We start from the raw sequence: 18,241 nt of genomic DNA, 5'->3' as shown, positions 1-18,241 counted from the left end.
AGAAGAACAACTTTCGTATCAAAAGAAAGTTCAGAACCTCTACTTTTTAATAATATGCAAATCTGAAATTCATTTCATCGTGGAGGGTCACATAGATTCTTTGATCCCAGGTGGTGTGTAAAGAGTAACTGCCAAAAGATGTTTCTTTGTGACATTATTAAAGAAAAAATAAAACTTCTTATTTGTTCCCATGTTGTTTTATTATGCATTCATGTGATAATAAACAATAGAAAATCATGTTCCCTATTGTTAAATTACATGAAAACACGAAAAGTGTCACTTTTCGGTATAATGCTTATGCCAAGAGGTAAACTTGAAAAATATCTGTGCATATACAGTATACAGTGCACCATGACTAAAACTGATGCTTTAAAACTCATTCATATTGTGTTAACAATTATATGTTGTGAGTTACCCTCATTAATAGATTATACAATCAGCTGTGTAAAATTGTCATGGGCATTTTTGGCTGCTTAAAACAGAAGATGTGTTAGTTGCAATTTAACCACTTTGGCCAGTGATTGCCTGTTTTCCTTTACGAAGCTACTAATATTTTTGATAGAAAACAAATCAAAACAAAAGATGCTATCAATTCTGAAAGCAGGTAAGCGACTCATACACAAAATAAGTAAGATTTGTTTAAGGGTGATCTTTAGTACAAAGCAGAGTTGAAATATGTTGGCCTGTTAAATGGCACAGAGAGATTTATTTTGAAAAGCACATTTTTGCAGCTGCAAAAACTAAGTAAAAGAAGTCCAACAAAGCTAGAATGCAGAGATTGCTGGCTAAGTGAAGTTCTTGCAGAAAATTACAACTAATACTTTCAGTAATAACAGAAACCAGCAAGAGCATGCTGGTGATGTTGATCCTGCAGTTGATCTGGCAGGCAAACCTGGAGAAATTGTGAGATAACAATATAAGTGTGGATTTGAAGACAAATTGTTAAAATTTATTGCTAAAACCGTGATTTTTGCCAAGAATTTAACATGCTTAGCAGTTACCTGGTCTTGCAATGTTATGTATTGTGACCATTTGTACTAGGTACTTTAATTACCAACTAAACTGAATTACATTGATAGTGTGAAGTATTGGGGAGAAAAAAACCAGAAAACTTACAAACACGTCAAAGAATATGTCCTTAACTTCTACAGCAGAATTTGAAATGTATCTAAGAAATACACTCATAAACTTTCGATAAGTACTGTCCGCTTGCATTGGTGCTAAAAAGCAGTTTTGAAAAAGAGACACGTTTGCTACATACCTGTGAAATCATCTTCAGCATCTGCAACACATATCGGGGGTTGGGGGTGGCGGGAATTGGTGTTTTAAGCCAAGCCAGCAAATAAATCTACAGCACTGCAAGGCAGCCAGCCCTTTAAACAGATGCCACATGCAGAGAAAGAACAGCGTACCCGAGACGAGAGCTGAACCCAGGCCAGCCAACCTTCACTGTATTGATGACAGGTGCTATTGCGCCACCGGACCGCCCGCAACACATATCAAAGACTGTAATCGTATACACTGATTTTGCAGAAAATCAAGCTAATGGTACTTGAGAGTTTAGGATGTGACAGTTGTAACACAAATGTACAAAGCTTAATGAGTACTAGCAGTTGTCGCGAAGTGCACGTTGAAGACATACCAGGGCAATGACGACATCGGACTGGGCAATGATATGCAACCTCATCACACTGACGCGGAGAAAAGGAGTATCCAGGGTAGCATTCATATGGGTCTTTCTCCTTGCACATTCACTGAAACAAGAAAAAAATGAATAATGTTTTCTTTATCAAAAGTCCTTTTTTTTTTATTTAGCATGTCACAGACAAAAGTCTTTTATGTACAACTACATTGCAACTTTATTGATCCCCAGGGGCAATTCAATATAGTGCTCATACTACATAGTACCTACATGAGTAAAAGCTCATATGCGGGATAAAACATACCCTTCTTATTGTTCAATACAGATTTTAGTTCCTTCGTTACCCATGGTTTATTATTAGGAAAGATGACATTTTCCTTGGCAGTGTATGACTGTGTCAACACAGAAAATGATGTACGAAAACACCAAATCAGCTATAAGTCATCTAGATTGTCACTGTAATTATGAAAGACCTGCCAGTCTGTGCAGTCGAAGCACCCCTGCAGGAGGGTGATATTCTCTACTGTCCAGCATGTAATTGTCTTTAGCACCGGTGTAAATCGCCGACCTCCGTTCTTATACACTGATGCCAGGAGAATGCTGCAGTGGTACGACGCTCCAAAGGGATGATAAGCGCAGAGCTTTGTAAGCACCAGGAACAATGCCGTAACAAAGGTCTAGAATAGAAATCCTTTGTGTGGTAGAGCAGGATACATATTGCTCATAGCTTTTGAGTATATCGGCAGGGTTGTCCATGGGACATATTTTTCTATCCCATCCCATCCCATGACAATTTTTGCCTGTCCCATCCCATCCCATCCCATGGACGTTTCCCATGGGAATTCCCATGGTAATAACATTCCTATGGACAACACTGCGCATTGCACACATGTTAACAAAGTCATGGCATAATGAAACTGGAATAAAAAAGTATTTTTCCTGTGCTTAAAAAGTCTGACAATGCAAATTTCAGCGTAAATTTATTTTACAATATCAAGTATCGACTACCATGGGAAATACAAATGTGTGCTGTCCTATCCCATCCCATCCCATGGGACGTTTCCCATGGGATTCCCATGGGATTCCCATTCCTATGGACAACACTGTATATCGGTGAGCCGGCAATGATTAAAGTCCCCGCGGATAAACCTGGGAGCGTCCGGGCAAATGGCGTCTAGTTTATGTATCACATCACATCAGCGATCAGGTGAGGGGCGATCTTGGCGTTGGTGGATAGCTGAGGAAATTCCCGTGGAACGTAGCAAGGACGGAGGGAAATGGACAGCAGTTCAAGATCAATGGTGCACAGTCGTTCCCTGACCACAACGGGGATGCAGTACCGTTCATTTATATAAAAACACACGCCTCTGCCGGTGGATTTCTTGGTGACAGTAGGACATCTGTCCATCTGAATAGGATGGCCTAACCCGCTGACATATAAATCATTGTCATTGTCGGACTCCTTCAGCCAAGTCCCGGTGGAAGCAAGGACACATGTTTCTTCGAACTCCCGCAGGCATCTGAGATGTGCCTCGAGCTCACTGAATTTGTTCCGGATGGACTGAACATTAGAAAGCAGAACAGAAGGTAGAGGTGGAGATTTACCACTGTCATTAAGATCGAATTTCCTCAGCCGGCGCTGAACTCCTCCTCTCCTTGCTCTCTTTAGCTTCTTCTTTGGATGGACGGCCGAGTCTCGAGGTAAGATGTCAGTTGGAAAATTGGAAATGTCAAGGTGGAGGGTAGCCGAAGAAGGGAAAAGTGCGAGAAGGTACCATATAATGGAGGCGCGCCATCTTGTTTGCCGGTTGCATCCAGAAAAATATACAAAAGCAGCAGAGACAAGCACCGCTGCATGATGTTTACATGCACACCATCGCAGAAGTGAACCCTGATAATACTATGAATTAAGGTGACTGAGTAATTAATGTGCGAAAATAGTAGTAAGAAACTAAAATGGCAGGTCGCCCTCGTGTTGAGCGTCCTTCACCTTGGCCAATATTAGCAATAGACTAAAACTTGAATTTGGAAGGCCCATTTCCCCATGTGGACACAATGCATATCAACAGGCTGCACATGAAAGACCTTGACAAATATGAACTATGTGCTTGGGGAAAGAACTGAGGAGTGAGCACAATTGTGTGCTTGGTTGTGAATGCAATTTGTATTGGATGCCACACTTTAATGGAACTATCACATCTTGGCTATACAAATATCATTTACTTGCAGACTTCAATATATAAGTGTAAACCCCTTCTCCTCTCACAAAAAATAAAATGCATAATATATTCACGCTCTACATATTGAGCTGATCGATGCATTTGCTGCAAATATCAATTGTAACAACCAGCCAGAACGAATTCGACAGATATTATAAAGGTGATGAAGAGTCTGGCATAGTCTCTCATCCCAACAAACATCAGCTGATTTTATCTCTTGCAGTAAGGTTACAAACATGCAGTCAGCCAGAAGGCTACATAAACCTATGATTAGTCGCATGGTTTTGAGCTAGTTCAGTTGCTTGAAGCTGAGCTACTTACATCGGCAAACAGGCTCCAGGTAGAAGTCATTGAGACACTTGCAGGTGCAGTCGGTAGTATCGATGGTGCCACCATTAAGGCATGTAAATCCACAATCTGTCAAAAATATTCTGAAATTATCTGTTGTCAATCTTTTATCAACTGAAGCGAAGCACTCTGTGTGTGTGCAGAAGCATACTGTGTTTGAAAAAGAGCATTACGCGTATATGTAGTCATAGAATCTCACAGAAATTGCAAGATTTGTCTTCCTGTTTCGGGCAAGTGGATAGCGGAGTGTTATCTGAACTGGCGTCTGGACTCAAAGAGGAGCCGCTTTAATGTCCGGGTTGACCGAACTCTAACTCCAGACAGGGTTGGGTACCGAGAGAGATAAGTATCTCCTCACATAAAACTGACCCCGAGAAAAGTGTCATCACTAGCACACCAGCATCTTCATTCCATTACACTTCACGTCCGTCACCTAATACACCTCACAGATGTGATCAACGTCCTCACACTACTCACCACATAGACTGTCACTGCAATTGCCTTGCTGACACTCACTGCAACTGGGACCGCTCTTGTAGGGAAAGTAGACGTTGCTAAATAGATTAATCCTAGGGTGCAAGACGTTTCAGTATAAGACATTAATGACCTGTTAGCCATGTTCACTATTTCTGGACTCACAAAAGTTTAGACTGCGCATTTAAAATATGTTTTGATATAAAATGCCACTTATAATTAAGACTCCCTCGAAATGAACTGATTCAAGATGTTAAAGATCTACTTTGGCGTGCGCCCATCTATATATGTGTGTGTGTGGGAGAGAGAGGGAGAGAAAGATTTAATTTTTGTTTCTGTAAATGCCTAAAATGTAACACGAGACATGCAACGTGTATAACAGGGTGGAACAGTCCTTGTCATGTTTTGTGAAGCAGCTACAGAAGTCCTTCACGCAAGCAAAGGAGATGCGTTGCGATGACACGAAACACAAAAAATGAAGAATAAAGAAATAAACAAAAAATAAAACAAAAAATGTATCCACAAAATTGCCAACGAAAAATGTGGGAAAAAACATGAGAAATTCCGCCAAATCTAAACAAAGAAAAATTTTGATAAAAATTTAATAACAAAAATTAAAGAATAAAATAACTAGGAAAAGCGGAATGGAAGAAAAAATAAAAGAAAACATCGAGAAAAAGAAGTGAACAGTTAAGAAACGACGGAGGGAAATAAGAAATTCTTTTGTCCCACACATAAAGCAGCTAAAGACAAATCACAACGGTCACTGACGATGGGGCATAGTTGCACACATGGAAATTCTGTCCTTGCACACACTAAATCCACAACCAATCTTGTTTGTCTCTGCCCACACCATCTGTAACATAAAAGTCTTGTCTTAGATTGAGATTGGACGATGTCTGACAGAAACACATACTCGTTTTCACTCGATAATAGAGTGCAAGATTCTGATACACTTACGAGTTACCAAGCGGTAATGCAAGATTCTTATAGACCACACATTATTTGAATTTCTACTCGGTGAAAAAAATTGCAACTGACAAATCATTCTTTCTGCTGTTGTGGTTAAAGCTCAGTGCAAGATGAAACTTTCACGGATTTCGACGACCCCTATTCCATTCTCGAGACACTGTCTTACAAACATCACCGTGCACTGAAAGAGGTCAACAACATATGACATCAGAGTTGTACATGGATACTATTATGCTGTGAAGGGCTCAGCCAATGGGAGAGCTGTTAATTAAACCTAGGGCTGACCTTCGAAAACAAACTTAATTGTCAACAGAAGTTATACAAAGAGTGCAATCAAAAAATATCAAGACTTGCATAGGATTACACACAAAGAAAACAAGCCAACTGGGCAACACAAAATACAAAGTAACAAAGGTATATATTTATATATGAATGCAGGATAAAATGGAGTGGGCAGGGGATGGCCATTGTGAAAGCCAATGCTGTGAGAGTAGACCACGGACGTGTATAGGTGGACTGCTGTCTGTCGAAACTAACACTTAGCCTCTTTAGTAGTTAATCTGAAATGTGAATAAATCGGAAGCTTGGAACACAACTGACTCGTTTTAGTAAATAACGGGGAAAAAAAAAATCGTCTGCCAGTAGTCCATTAATACAGGTTCGTGAGTAGACTGTGCGGCTGTGAACGGGTTGCTATGCGGAGATTCAGATTCTCATTAATCTGGACTATTGTCTAAATTATGTCAAAGACAAAGTGAGCGTGGTTTGGATATTTTGAAATCGATTTCCTGATTGATCTTGTTCAAACAGCACACTTCTTTTGATTTTGGGAGACAGCTAATTACTGTCTTTTTATCTTTATTACTCCCCTTTTGCTATTAATTATTAAAATCAGCTACTAACCCAAATGGTATGACTTTTGCCGATTTTTGCATTTACAGAGGCGTATATAAATATATAACAGCATGCAGGGCCGTGCTTAGGGGCAGGCGGACGAGGCATCTGCCTAGGGCCCCGCGCTTCAAGGGGCCCCGCGCTTTTGATTGATATGGTAACTAGGCTAATGTAACCTATTGACGAACGTTACAAATAAATTAATCGTAGGCTTATGTTGTAATGTGTATACAGCGTGCTGTCAATGATAAAAGACGAGATATCCCTGAGGACAAAAGTGACTTTAGATCCCAACTAAAACCGTGTGATCGTGGCGTGAGGGCCCCGCACATGCCCTTTGCCTCGGGCCCCGCGGGGGCTAAGAACGGGCCTGACAGCATGCATCTAGGTGCCATTTTATCTCGTGTAGGATTTGAGTCATACTGACCTGCGTGTAATTGCCGATATTCGGAAGAGTGCTGTTTTCTTGACTTCCATACTTAAAATCCTTCACCTCGTCATGCCACATCTCGATAGCATACCACCAGTCCTTAGCACCCATGGCAATATTTTGTCCGACACTGAAACGACCTGCACATGATGAAAATAGCCACGTCTTTCTCTTTTATCCCTTATGAAGATAGATCGAATATGACTCCGTTTATATATGTAGTTTTCGACCCTATTTACACGGCTCACACGAGTGCACATACACGCACCCACTGGCACACATAAACACAAGTGTGTATGGTACACGTTGTCTGCTATAACCACACATTTAGTGTTGTTACCTGGTATATCTCGCTGAGTATTTTTCTCCTCATGCTTCATATCACACTTGTCCGCCCATTTCTGCGCTATCATGGCCACTTCGTCATCCCAGCTCTGCGCAGATTTTACCATGCATGTACTACAGTAATAAAGCATATTAAACTCCATTTCGTCACTATTAATATACGTGCATTCACTTCAACACAGCAGAGAGCACTGACGACCTCCAGTATTAAGTTTATTTTACCGGCTGTCAGGTTCCAATAACGCGATGGAAGGATCGATGGATGGTCGGTTTAGGTGACAAGATATAAAGCGTTAAAAGAAACGAAAAAGGGATCAAAATACTGTGTTTTGAATCGTTTCCACTCAAAAGGTGTATATTCCTAGACTGGTTGCAGACGAATTCCTTCCATCCCCGTGTTAACTTTTACAACAAGGCCAGACTCCCAAGCAGAAAAGAGACGAGCAGACGATACGACCTCTCTTGTGGCGGAGGTACACAAACTAAAGCTTTAGGGTATGTTGTGTTTTCAGTGACTTTAATTCGAGGGAAGTGGAGGGAAGCACATTTGCAAAGCAAAAAACGTAATTATAATTAACAAATTTATTGAAAGTCTATTGTTGGTTTTAAAAATTTTATCGCGGATCCGCATATTAAACTGTTTAATGGCTCGCCGAGACATGACATGCTACACCTTCGCTAGAGGCTAAGCATGGTCGCGGCAGACAGCCAGCGAAGGGAATATAAGTAAACAACTGTTTTGCAAACCGAAATTTTGAGCGGAAACAATTCAGAACCGCAGAATCCATTTTTTAACCCCAGCTTGCCATTTCGCATGCCTTTTCCTTTAAAGGAACCGCTCACACAATTTCCAGTCGCTGAGCGCGCGCGTGATTGTTGTCTTAATTTTCTAAAACAAAATTTTCTAAGTGTATTTTCTTCCCTTTTTCATGTGATACTGTCACATATAATTCTAACAGGCTTATCAGGTTCGATTCATTTTAAACATTTTGATGAGCCACTAAATTTACTCCTTCATGCTGTTACGTTATGTGTTAGTTGTCTCGAGGGTTGTTTCCCTTCTCTTCCATGTCTCGTTTTTTCAAAATGTATCAATATACATCTCAGTTGGAAAAAAATGATCTACAAATTTTAGTGCTGTTTATTATGCGAATTGTCTTCCTGACATTAACACGGCATTTTGGATTTAAAAGTATACGTTTCTTATAGTGTTCACGTGAATAGCACGAGACTATCATTCGAGAACCTACCAATCGAAGCATGTTGGTGGCTTCAGGTTGGACCGACGATCGCTTCCCATTATGCATTTCCACTATCATTTTTTGGTCTTCCTCACTGACGCCTGACAAATCATAACATGAAATCTTTTAAGCTCCTGTAGGATTACAGTTTTCCCCAGAATCAATGGGTTGACACAAATTCAGAATAATTTCCTTAATTCACCGTCGACCTACTTATAACTGACACTATTTCCGCTTATCAATTGTTAGTTACCTAATGACAAGATATTATTTTTCCCCAAATCACTGAGATGATCTAGTTATAAATTTCCATTTCCCGAAACTCCCCACCCCCCGCCCATCCTGCTTTCCAACTACAAGCATAATTTCAGCAGGACACTTGCCTGGGTTGTTCTTCGATCTCTGGAGACATGCCGAATGATTTTCTATAACCCGAAATTTTGCAGCACAAAAGATCTGCCGAGAAAGAAATAGAAGAAACACGGAACATTACTGCTAAAGCAGAAACAGCCTTCCGAAGACATAAAAGAAATAAAAGACTAATCGCTACATTTCAGACAGCAGATACCGCAAGTTCATATCTGGATGGGAATTTACAGCAATCGGCAAGAACGCTTAAAAGAATTTGAAGACTGCTGACATAATATCCTTTTAAACAAGTCACAGACTTACAAAAATTAGCTTAACGGAAGCCGTTAATGGAAACTGTACTCGTTAAAAACGTCTTTCTCTATGTTTATATATATATACGAATTTAATTGTATACATATAAATCAACGCCAGTTGCAGTCATCCATCGTATTACGAAAGTCAACATCAGACCGCATGTATATACACTCAACAACATTGACGAAATCGCCTGTCGACGCTTTTCTCAGAACACATCCGAGGTTAACGCATGACTATATTAGAGTCAAGAACTGTTATAGTCTTGTTTTTATAATATATAAATGACACAATTTACCAGTCATTTAAATTTCAATTTATTCATTTAAAGAGGTGAGATGTCGACGTACAGATCTGTCATTCTCTCATTGAGAAGCATAATGTGAACCGTAAGATGTTTGCAGATGACACTGAACTCTATTTTTCATTTAGTACTGACAGTGAGTCGGTGCGTGAGGCAGTTTGTGCTGTAGAAGATTGTTGCTTAGAGGTCAAGTCATGGATGCTGAGGAATAAACTCAAGCTTAATGATGAGAAGACAGAGGCGATGCTATGTGGTTCCAAGCTTAGCCTTAGTAAAGTCTCTCTAGACTCCATCCAAGTGGGTCAAGCTAGAATTCCTCTCTCCAGCTCCGTACGGAACCTTGGACTCTATGTTGACAATCTTCTTACTATGTCTGATCATGTCAGTTCTGTAGTCAAGGCATGTTATTTCCATATCCGCACTCTTGGACGACTCCGACCCAGTCTTAATAAGAAGACTGCAAATGCAGTTGCTGTGTCCCTCATCGGTTCTACATTAGACTATGCCAACAGCTGCCTCTGGGGATTTCAAAGAGCGAGTTATCGAGGCTACAGCGAGTGCAGAATACGGCTGCGAGGATAGTGGCAGGAAAGAAAACAACTGACCATATTACTCCTGTACTTCGTGACCTACATTGGCTTCCTGTGGAGAAGCGAATTGAGCATAAATTGTTAACCTTAACATATGGCTGTCTTCACGACCTTGCGCCTGCTATCTGCAAGAACTCATTCGCTGTTACAACCCAGCGGAACCTTCGTTCAGCAGCACACTTCAGACTTGAACGACCGAGTGTTCAGTCAGGGAATGCTAATAAGAAGACTGCGGGTTTCAGATCCTTCTCCAATGTAGCCCCGCTTTTGTGGAACTCACTTCCCTCTCGACCAAGGAGTCTGATAGTATTGGATCTTTCAAGAAACATCTGAAGACTCACTTGTTTAAACTTTTTTGAAGTTTTCATTTGACCTGCAGTTTGGTGGCTGCTGGGATTACCGCGCATTGAGCGCATCTTTGTGATGCGGATACTGGCGCGCTATAAAACTACATCATCATCATCATCATCGGTGCGGTGCAGCACTGTACTGCTAAGATCAGCGTCTGACTCAAATTCTGCCGCGATCAAAACTGAAATATGTACCAAAATATGTTAGCGTTCACAGTTGGTGTTCGATGAGTTACATGTATGAACGCATACTCGATCCCCCCCCCCCTACACACACACACACACAAATCCCAAAGAGGACCAGAGAAAGAACCATGCGAACAATACACAGACATATGTTTACTTTTAAATAACGTTTCAGCGTGCTACCCTTCAGCTGGTTATATCTATGTTTCCTTTACTCGTCTAAAGTTTCCCTTTCACTCTTCTAGTCTTTTAGACCTCAGCTAAAAGAAGCTCCAAAATTTCATGTCTAATTTTCAAGCGGAAGTTTGCAAGGCCCATTCCTCCCTGTGTTTTGAGGTTGGTTTGATATCACAGTCATGACCCATAATATTATTTATTTATATATTAACACCATTATTTATAATTTTAATACTTCCGTTTTGTGTTTCAATGGACGAACAAAATCCGCCCGTCTGGCTGACGATCTCAACTAGTTGGGGTAGGGCTTATATATCGAGCATCCTGAAAAATCTGTTTAGGGCTCATTTTGGGGGAAATGCGTTAGATTGTGTGGGATGCAAAATCTCGCAAGTTAGAAGGAAGGAATAAATATTGTCGTAAGTTGGAGCTTAGTATTTTTTCATTATGTAACAAAGCACGCATATGTAATGTGAGGAGAAATTAGCCGTTTTTTTCGTGTGCTAAAACCCCGACGCCTATCTAGCTGGCTTTTTTAAGATCTAACGCTACGATACAATAATGATGATCAGTGATGATGATGATGGCGGCAGCTGCTGCTGATGCTGATGCTAATGATGATGTGAGCCTTTTCCCATCATTACGATGCTGCCCATACCGTTAGCAGAAGATGTGGTCTACTGGTAGAGACGACGTCGTGCAGCCATAGAAGAAGGGAGAAATGTAGGTTATGTGGCGCAGCAAAAAGCATAAGGATCAGGAGACACCGACGTCAACGTAGATGCAAGGACGATACAAACATACACCAGTCTCCACACACCAGCACCAGCAACTAGACGAAAGGACAACGTTCTCATAATGTGCTGCAAAAGACACTGACATTCATCATCAAAACAGGACGAACCTGGTAGATGCGGAGTGCCACAAATATACAGTTGAAACGCTTACATCCAACGTAAAACATGTTCATTTACATAGCTTGCTACAAATAAATGTTGAAATCACGGGAAAGTTGTTTCTTCCATTTTCTTACGAAATCTTAAACATTTAAAAGAGGTGTTCTCGTAATGTGCTGCAAAAGACACTGACATTCATCATCCGAACAGAGCCAAGGTGCGGAGAACAACATCAAGAATTTTTTTTTTTTTTCACGAAGCTTTCTACTCACAGCCATTGAAAACACTGAAAAGTTTTTCTCCTTTTTCAACTAAAACATAAACACTTAACAACTTTGTCTTCTGGGGTTATAACTAAACTTGTGAGCATTTTAACTGTTCGGTTAATTTTTGTGGAGTATTTAATATGTAAATAATTGGGAAAAAGTACATGTATCAATACGTCAGGGTTCTTCAGTTTCTGAGACGTACATGATTAAGCTCATTGTAATGAATAAACGTTTCTTCTTTTACATTATTATACATAAACTGCCGAGAGCTGGTAAATTAGATAATTCATATCAACATATAATGGCTGACCAATGCAAAACCATGAAAACTTTTCTCCGTCAAAAAGAATAAGCACGAAATTTTACGCTTTTTTGGTGATCGACTCACCGAAACATGATAGAAGAAGCGCCTTCGAAATCCACATTTTGTAAGATCGGTTTTGATTCCTTCTCGAAACTGTAATATAGGTTTAGTGGGGACAACAGCTCCAGTTCAGACCGTCCTCCAAGCCGCATCAACGTAGAGTGGCATGAAGCTCGCAGTCCTGCCGTAAGCTTGTTACATCCCTGCAAGCCAGACCCAGTAAATTCAACTTTAAATCGCCTCCTCTCACCCATCGGCTGCTTCACTGCTTATTACTTCACACCCGTCCCTTAGAAACGAAGAGTCTGTTTCTCGTGAGAAGGGCGGAACCTTTCATTCTGTTGGGAGATGAATAGATGGGGAAAAAACCTACCGTCGTGAGTCTTTAATTATTTTTTTTTTTCCAGATATATTCTTGTCTTCGCGACAATAACCGATAAAAAATGAAACATTTACGGTGTTGATTGCGCAGTCGATAGCCTTTAAACATCATGTTTACAGATTGTAGGCGCGCACTCTCCTGGTAGGAAATTCAGGGATTTAAAGAACAAACCTACCCAGGAAAGAAAGTAGTGTTCGGAATAAAACAATGCTGAGATGTGTGACTATAAGGCTTACTGAACGCACTTAAACTTTTTTCTTCTCATTTTCTTACAAAAACTTAGACACTTAGCGGATTTGGGATTTAATAAATCACCTGACCCGAGTCACCCATGTTCAAAGATAAGTTCGTGCCGGCAGAAATATTTATTATCAGAAGTATTTCTTATTGTCTCTTACAGCTCAATCACTTTGATGCTAAAGGCACCACTAGACGATTTGATTTAGTTGAGCAAAACAGCTGATCAAGAGTTACTTTATAAATTTTTATGACTGGAAGGTTGAAAATTCAGCGGAAATTGAATCAAATTAAATACCGTAATCAGAGTGGTCAAGAGAAAGTGCAGGGGCAGAGATCCGACGGACATTAGATTAAATATTCTTAGATTAAATAATCTTAGCAAACAGTGGAGCTAGCTGATGTTGAGCATCATGACAACCCTTCTACTGCGTGTGAGAACTTTTAAGAGGAAATGTACATGACTATATTTGTATGGTTTTGGATGTGTAGGTAAATCAGGGTGTACAGAATGTGGAGCTCTTCCAACGCATTGTTGACGGATACAAGAAGATTGGAATCAAAATGTTATTAACAGTTATAGGTCTGCCATTCATGTAGCTATAAAACGATTTAGAGCAGTCATACAGTTAGACACATATCTACATAGTGTTCCAAATAAGATTCTGAGAGATTTCCTGATTAAGTTTCTTACTGGAATTTCTTACCTCGAGACGTTACATAGTAGACACGTGACTACTTCAGTGTGAGACTTGGTAGGCTCCCTTTGCGGAGAAAATGGCGGACTTCCTGGCAAAGCAATGATTCCTTTTAGATTTGTGCTTGTTGATCTCCAGCTCTACGGTAGGATCTAGGTATTCCTCTGCTTATTTCTATCACATCATGCCTATCTCGGAAGAAGCCGCTCTTCTTCAAACTCACTCGATGATTCTGTTTTGTCGTACTTTGGCGTCTCTGAATATATTTCATTGGTATTGACTTCTAAACCTTGTAGCTCTTATGGGAACTACTAGTAGGACTCGTGTCTCCCGTAAAATTCTCTGCATTGATAAAGATGGCTATGTTGAAACAACTGTGATAGCATTGAGCCTATCCAAAAAAGAATTTTTTTAATCCGTTTCGTGTTAGGCCGGACAATGCAAGCCCAAAGGTCTCATAAAGCAATTGAATGATTATGGTCACTGCCACTCCCTTTTCCCTATAACTCCTAATATCAGCTGCAAGGATTCATTTCCCTCAGATTTACGAGATGATTTGGAATCGCGCCTGCAAGTGAACGATAGTGCTATGAAATCTGTGTTGAAAATACGTTTTCCGCTAGACAACATGCATAGTCCTGATTCAAAGAAAGGCTTGTCACAAATGTGCGGACGAGGAATTTAACACTGTCGTAGCTCTCGTCAACATTCTTGCGGATATAGATTCTAAAGGCGAATCTTTCTCTCTAACGGCGGCCTCAGTAAAGTCATCTAGTGAGGATGCATTTTATGTGATTGTTGAAGATAGATTCCTTCCCTCTCAATATGACCTATCAGTCTTGCAATTTACAACCTCTCTGCTACAGAACAAGATATCCAAGGACTAGAGTCAACAGTTTTCCAGCCTCCTTGCCCAACTAGATGGAATAGCCGTCGTGTCATTTGTACTGTCCTTGACTGGAACCAATTAAACTATTGACACCTCTACATGGGACTGTAGCACAGCCGCATATTACTACTGCAGTTATACATATTGGCATTAACGACTGCACACAGTCTCAGCAACCAGATCATAGGTCGATCCAGGAGTCATCTGGCTCGAAACGAATAATCTGTCGATCATTCAGCGAGGCCCCAGATGAGGTCTTTTTCCTTTTGATATTTGCCTTCTTTTAAAGTTTTTTTCCTACAGACTGACTGCATCTTTCCCAATGGCTCGAACCATTTTATCTGCATAACCTTGTTCTCATTTTAATCATTTTCAACCATTCCATTACGACAATGCCTTTACTCTTAAATATTTTCTTAGCTGTTTAGGGACATCTGCATTTTTACTGACTGCAACGAAAATTCAAAGACCATATATTCTGTTTGGGGCTTGGGAACCACGGAATGTTACCACGTAAGCATGCTGGACCGTGTATAGTGTTATCGGTATGGTGAGGTTATTAAGTCGGAACTTCTTGACAAGTACAAGTAAACTTCTCGTTGAATCATTGCAAAGAGGATCGATCATTTTCATGATCTGATAATCAAAAACAGTTTAACCCTCTGTCTATCTGTGTGACTGCAGCAGAAATCAATGAATGGCACGTCTCTTGTATCTAGTTAATCCATGTCCACTTCAGCTGCATCAAATTGGAAATAACAAAAATAGCAATGGCTCTTGAAAAAGATCTATCTATTTATATCGCTTATCTCAAGAAATTACACCTTGCTATTACGATCACAAAGAGGGTGACAACGGATGTTAATATTTATCGGTAGCTATAGGCGTCTCTTCTGTGCATCGCTATGGTTGTTGTGCTGTTACATCCAAACATAACAACATGAAGTCCACTGAATGACGAACTCAAGCTTTTATAATGAAGATTAAAAATGAGAGAGAAAAAACCATAATGATCACTAACATTTATCTCCTCGGTCGAGACAGTTCTCTGGAGTTTCCCTTGCAAACACGTACTTCCTGTAAATGCGATTATCATATATGTACATTCTTGGCATGAGATCAGGGTTACCTTTCGTTCTCTTGATAATTTGCAGTCTTGGGTCTTGGTTTTGGGATTTTGAACAGTTCATTTTCAATTGTGAATGTCCTGGTTGACATGACTGGTCCTGGTACAATTGGAATTTATCAACATTCACAGCATTTCTTTCTGGTATCAGGTACTTAACCAATATATAGATACTTTTTTTTGAATGGGTGGGGATGGTGATAGAGAAGAAGAGAACAGTTAATGGTGTGCACAGTATCCACGATGTACAGTGGATCATGTTTAAATGCGTCCACTCCTTCCATTAGATAATATTACATACTTATTTCTCAACACCAGCCACCATCCCCTTCATCCCAACATAACTGCCACCTCTTGGCTACATATGTAAAATACAGTTGACAACCTGGTGGCTGTAAAATTTGTAAAGGACACATTCTGCGGTGTGATTTCTACAATGGGCTGGAAATAGGAAGCTAAAATAAAATGAATGTAGGTGCTTGATACCAATATGTTAGTTTCCTGTTAAAAAAAAACAAGCATGATCTCCAATAATTTTTGTCTTTGGTGAAAGTTACAGTCTTCACTCTTTTGGTCTTTTTTTTTTTAAATGATTACTTCAAATCCAGTCTCATCTTATGTTTCTGTAAAAAAACCTATGATGATTTAAGGCAGTGATGCCCAACCTTTTTCGGCCTGCGGGCCATATCCATTTTGGACAGCCGTGTCGCGGGCCACTTCACCGCAAAAATACAAAAAGGAAAAAAAAAAATAGAGCAGATACCATTTTTTCATTAGAAACAAGTTGTACTTACCATTAATTATGTAGCAATTAGTGGGATATTTGAAGTTGTTTTACCGAAACCAACTTCTGAATGTCCGGCTGCATCGTAGAGACACCAAGTCGGAGCACTGAATAGAAATGTTTGTCCATCGAAAAAAAGATTGGGAAACGCCCCTACGTGGGGTTAAATACTTCTTCTTCCTTTTTTTTTTTTTTTCTTTTTTTTAAGGTCTTCTTTTATTACTAACATGCCGATTTCCTGCACTGTGGGCAGAAGTTTCGCGGGCCGGATGGCACCGCGTTGCGGGCCGGATATGGCCCGCGGGCCGTAGGTTGTGCATCCCTGATTTAAGGGATACTAAAGGCTTGTGATTAGCTGTGGCGACGGTCAAACGTTTCAAAAATATATTTAGTTACACTTTCAGAGCATGAGAGCAATACAGGAGAAATAAATGATTCGTTTGTTACTTAATTACCACTTATTAGCACTATTTCGGTTGCCGATGTTTATAAAAATCGAAAAAATCCAGTGAAATCGACCCTTGTGTACTTCCGCCGAGTAACCACGATAGCTTCCGTAGATAGTCAAGCAGACGAACTTGCATGTGACGTCAGTCAGAGACGTACAGCAAGTGTCTGAGGTCATTGCGAAGATTTGACGTCGTCATCGGTGGTGTCACTTGAGTTTATTTAGGTTTTAAAGTGAACTTTTCAAAGCAAAGTTTTAAAAATTATGATTCTTTGATCCCAGGTGTAAAGAGTAACTGCCAAAAGATGTTTCTTTGTGACATTATTAAAGAAAAAATAAAACTACTTATTTGTGCCCATGTTTTATTATTCAGTCATGTGATAATAAACAATAGAAAATCATGTTCCCTATGTTAAATTACATTAATCCAGTACATGAATTGTGTTCGGTTTAATATTTATGCCAGCAGGTATACTTCAAAATATCTGTGCATATACAGTATACAGTGCCCCATGACTAAAACTGATGCTTTAAAACTGATTCATATTGTGTTAACAATTATATGTTGTGAGTTATCCTAATTAATAGATTATAGTCATTATACAATCAGCTGTGTAAAATTGTCATGGGCATTTTTGGCTGCTTAAAACAGAAGATGTGTTAGTTGCAATTTAACCACTTTGGCCAGTCATTGCCTGTTTTCCTTTACGAAGCTACTAATATTTTTGATAGAAAGCAAATCAAAACAAAAGATGCTATCAATTCTGAAAGCAGGTAAGTGACTCATACACAAAATAAGTATGATTTGTTTAAGGGTCATCTTTAGTACAAAGCAGAGTTGAAATATGTTGGCCTGCTAAATGGCACAGAGATATTTATTTTGAAAAGCACATTTTTGCAGCTGCAAAAACTAAGTAAAAGAAGTCCAACAAAGCTAGAGTGCAGAGATTGCTGGCTAAGTGAAGTTCTTGCAGAAAATTACAACCAATACTTTCAGTAATAACAGAAACCAGCAAGAGCATGCTGGTGATGTTGATCCTGCAGTTGATTTGGCAGGCAAACCTGGAGAAACTGTGAGATAACATCATAAGTGTGGGTTTGAAGACAAATTGTTAAAATTCATTGCTAAAACCGCGATGTTTGCCAAGAATTTAACATTCTTAGCAGTTACCTGGGTCTTGCAATGTTATGTATTGTGACCATTTGTACCAGGTACTTTGATTACCAACAAAACTGAATTACATTGATAGTGTGAAGTATTGGGGGGAAAAAACTAGAAAACTTACAAACACGTCAATGAATATGTCTTA

At 39.8% G+C, this 18,241-nt stretch overlaps 1 protein-coding gene across 1 annotated transcript; it reads right to left on the bottom strand.

The window, feature by feature from the left end:
- Nucleotides 1-608: 608 nt before the first annotated feature.
- On the bottom strand, nt 609-13,777 carry LOC112576600 (cysteine-rich venom protein TEL1-like). Its single transcript, XM_025259178.1, has 14 exons — nt 13,694-13,777; nt 12,392-12,570; nt 10,596-10,657; nt 9,582-9,590; nt 8,949-9,021; nt 8,575-8,666; nt 7,320-7,413; nt 6,977-7,119; nt 5,455-5,539; nt 4,687-4,778; nt 4,183-4,278; nt 1,643-1,754; nt 1,262-1,282; nt 609-892 (listed from the first exon to the last, which is right to left on the bottom strand). Exons 2-12 carry the CDS (start codon nt 12,426-12,428, stop codon nt 1,752-1,754), a joined length of 786 nt encoding a protein of 261 aa, XP_025114963.1. The 5' UTR covers nt 12,429-12,570; nt 13,694-13,777; the 3' UTR covers nt 609-892; nt 1,262-1,282; nt 1,643-1,751.
- Between the last annotated feature and the right edge of the window lie 4,464 nt (nt 13,778-18,241).

This window comes from Pomacea canaliculata, linkage group LG12 (assembly GCF_003073045.1).
Source record: "Pomacea canaliculata isolate SZHN2017 linkage group LG12, ASM307304v1, whole genome shotgun sequence".
NCBI lineage: Eukaryota > Metazoa > Mollusca > Gastropoda > Architaenioglossa > Ampullariidae > Pomacea > Pomacea canaliculata.
This window is presented reverse-complemented; position numbering and strand designations above follow the sequence as displayed.

Bases quoted from the DNA above. Each gene is read 5' to 3' on its own strand.
- LOC112576600 (XM_025259178.1), bottom strand. From the start codon at position 12,428: ATGTGGATTTCGAAGGCGCTTCTTCTATCATGTTTCG. The intron at 10,658-12,391 runs GTGAGTCGATCA...TACATATTTCAG, and splicing joins GCTTCTTCTATCATGTTTCG to TTTTGATCGCGGCAGAATTT. The intron at 8,667-8,948 runs GCAAGTGTCCTG...ATGATTTGTCAG, and splicing joins GAGATCGAAGAACAACCCAG to GCGTCAGTGAGGAAGACCAA.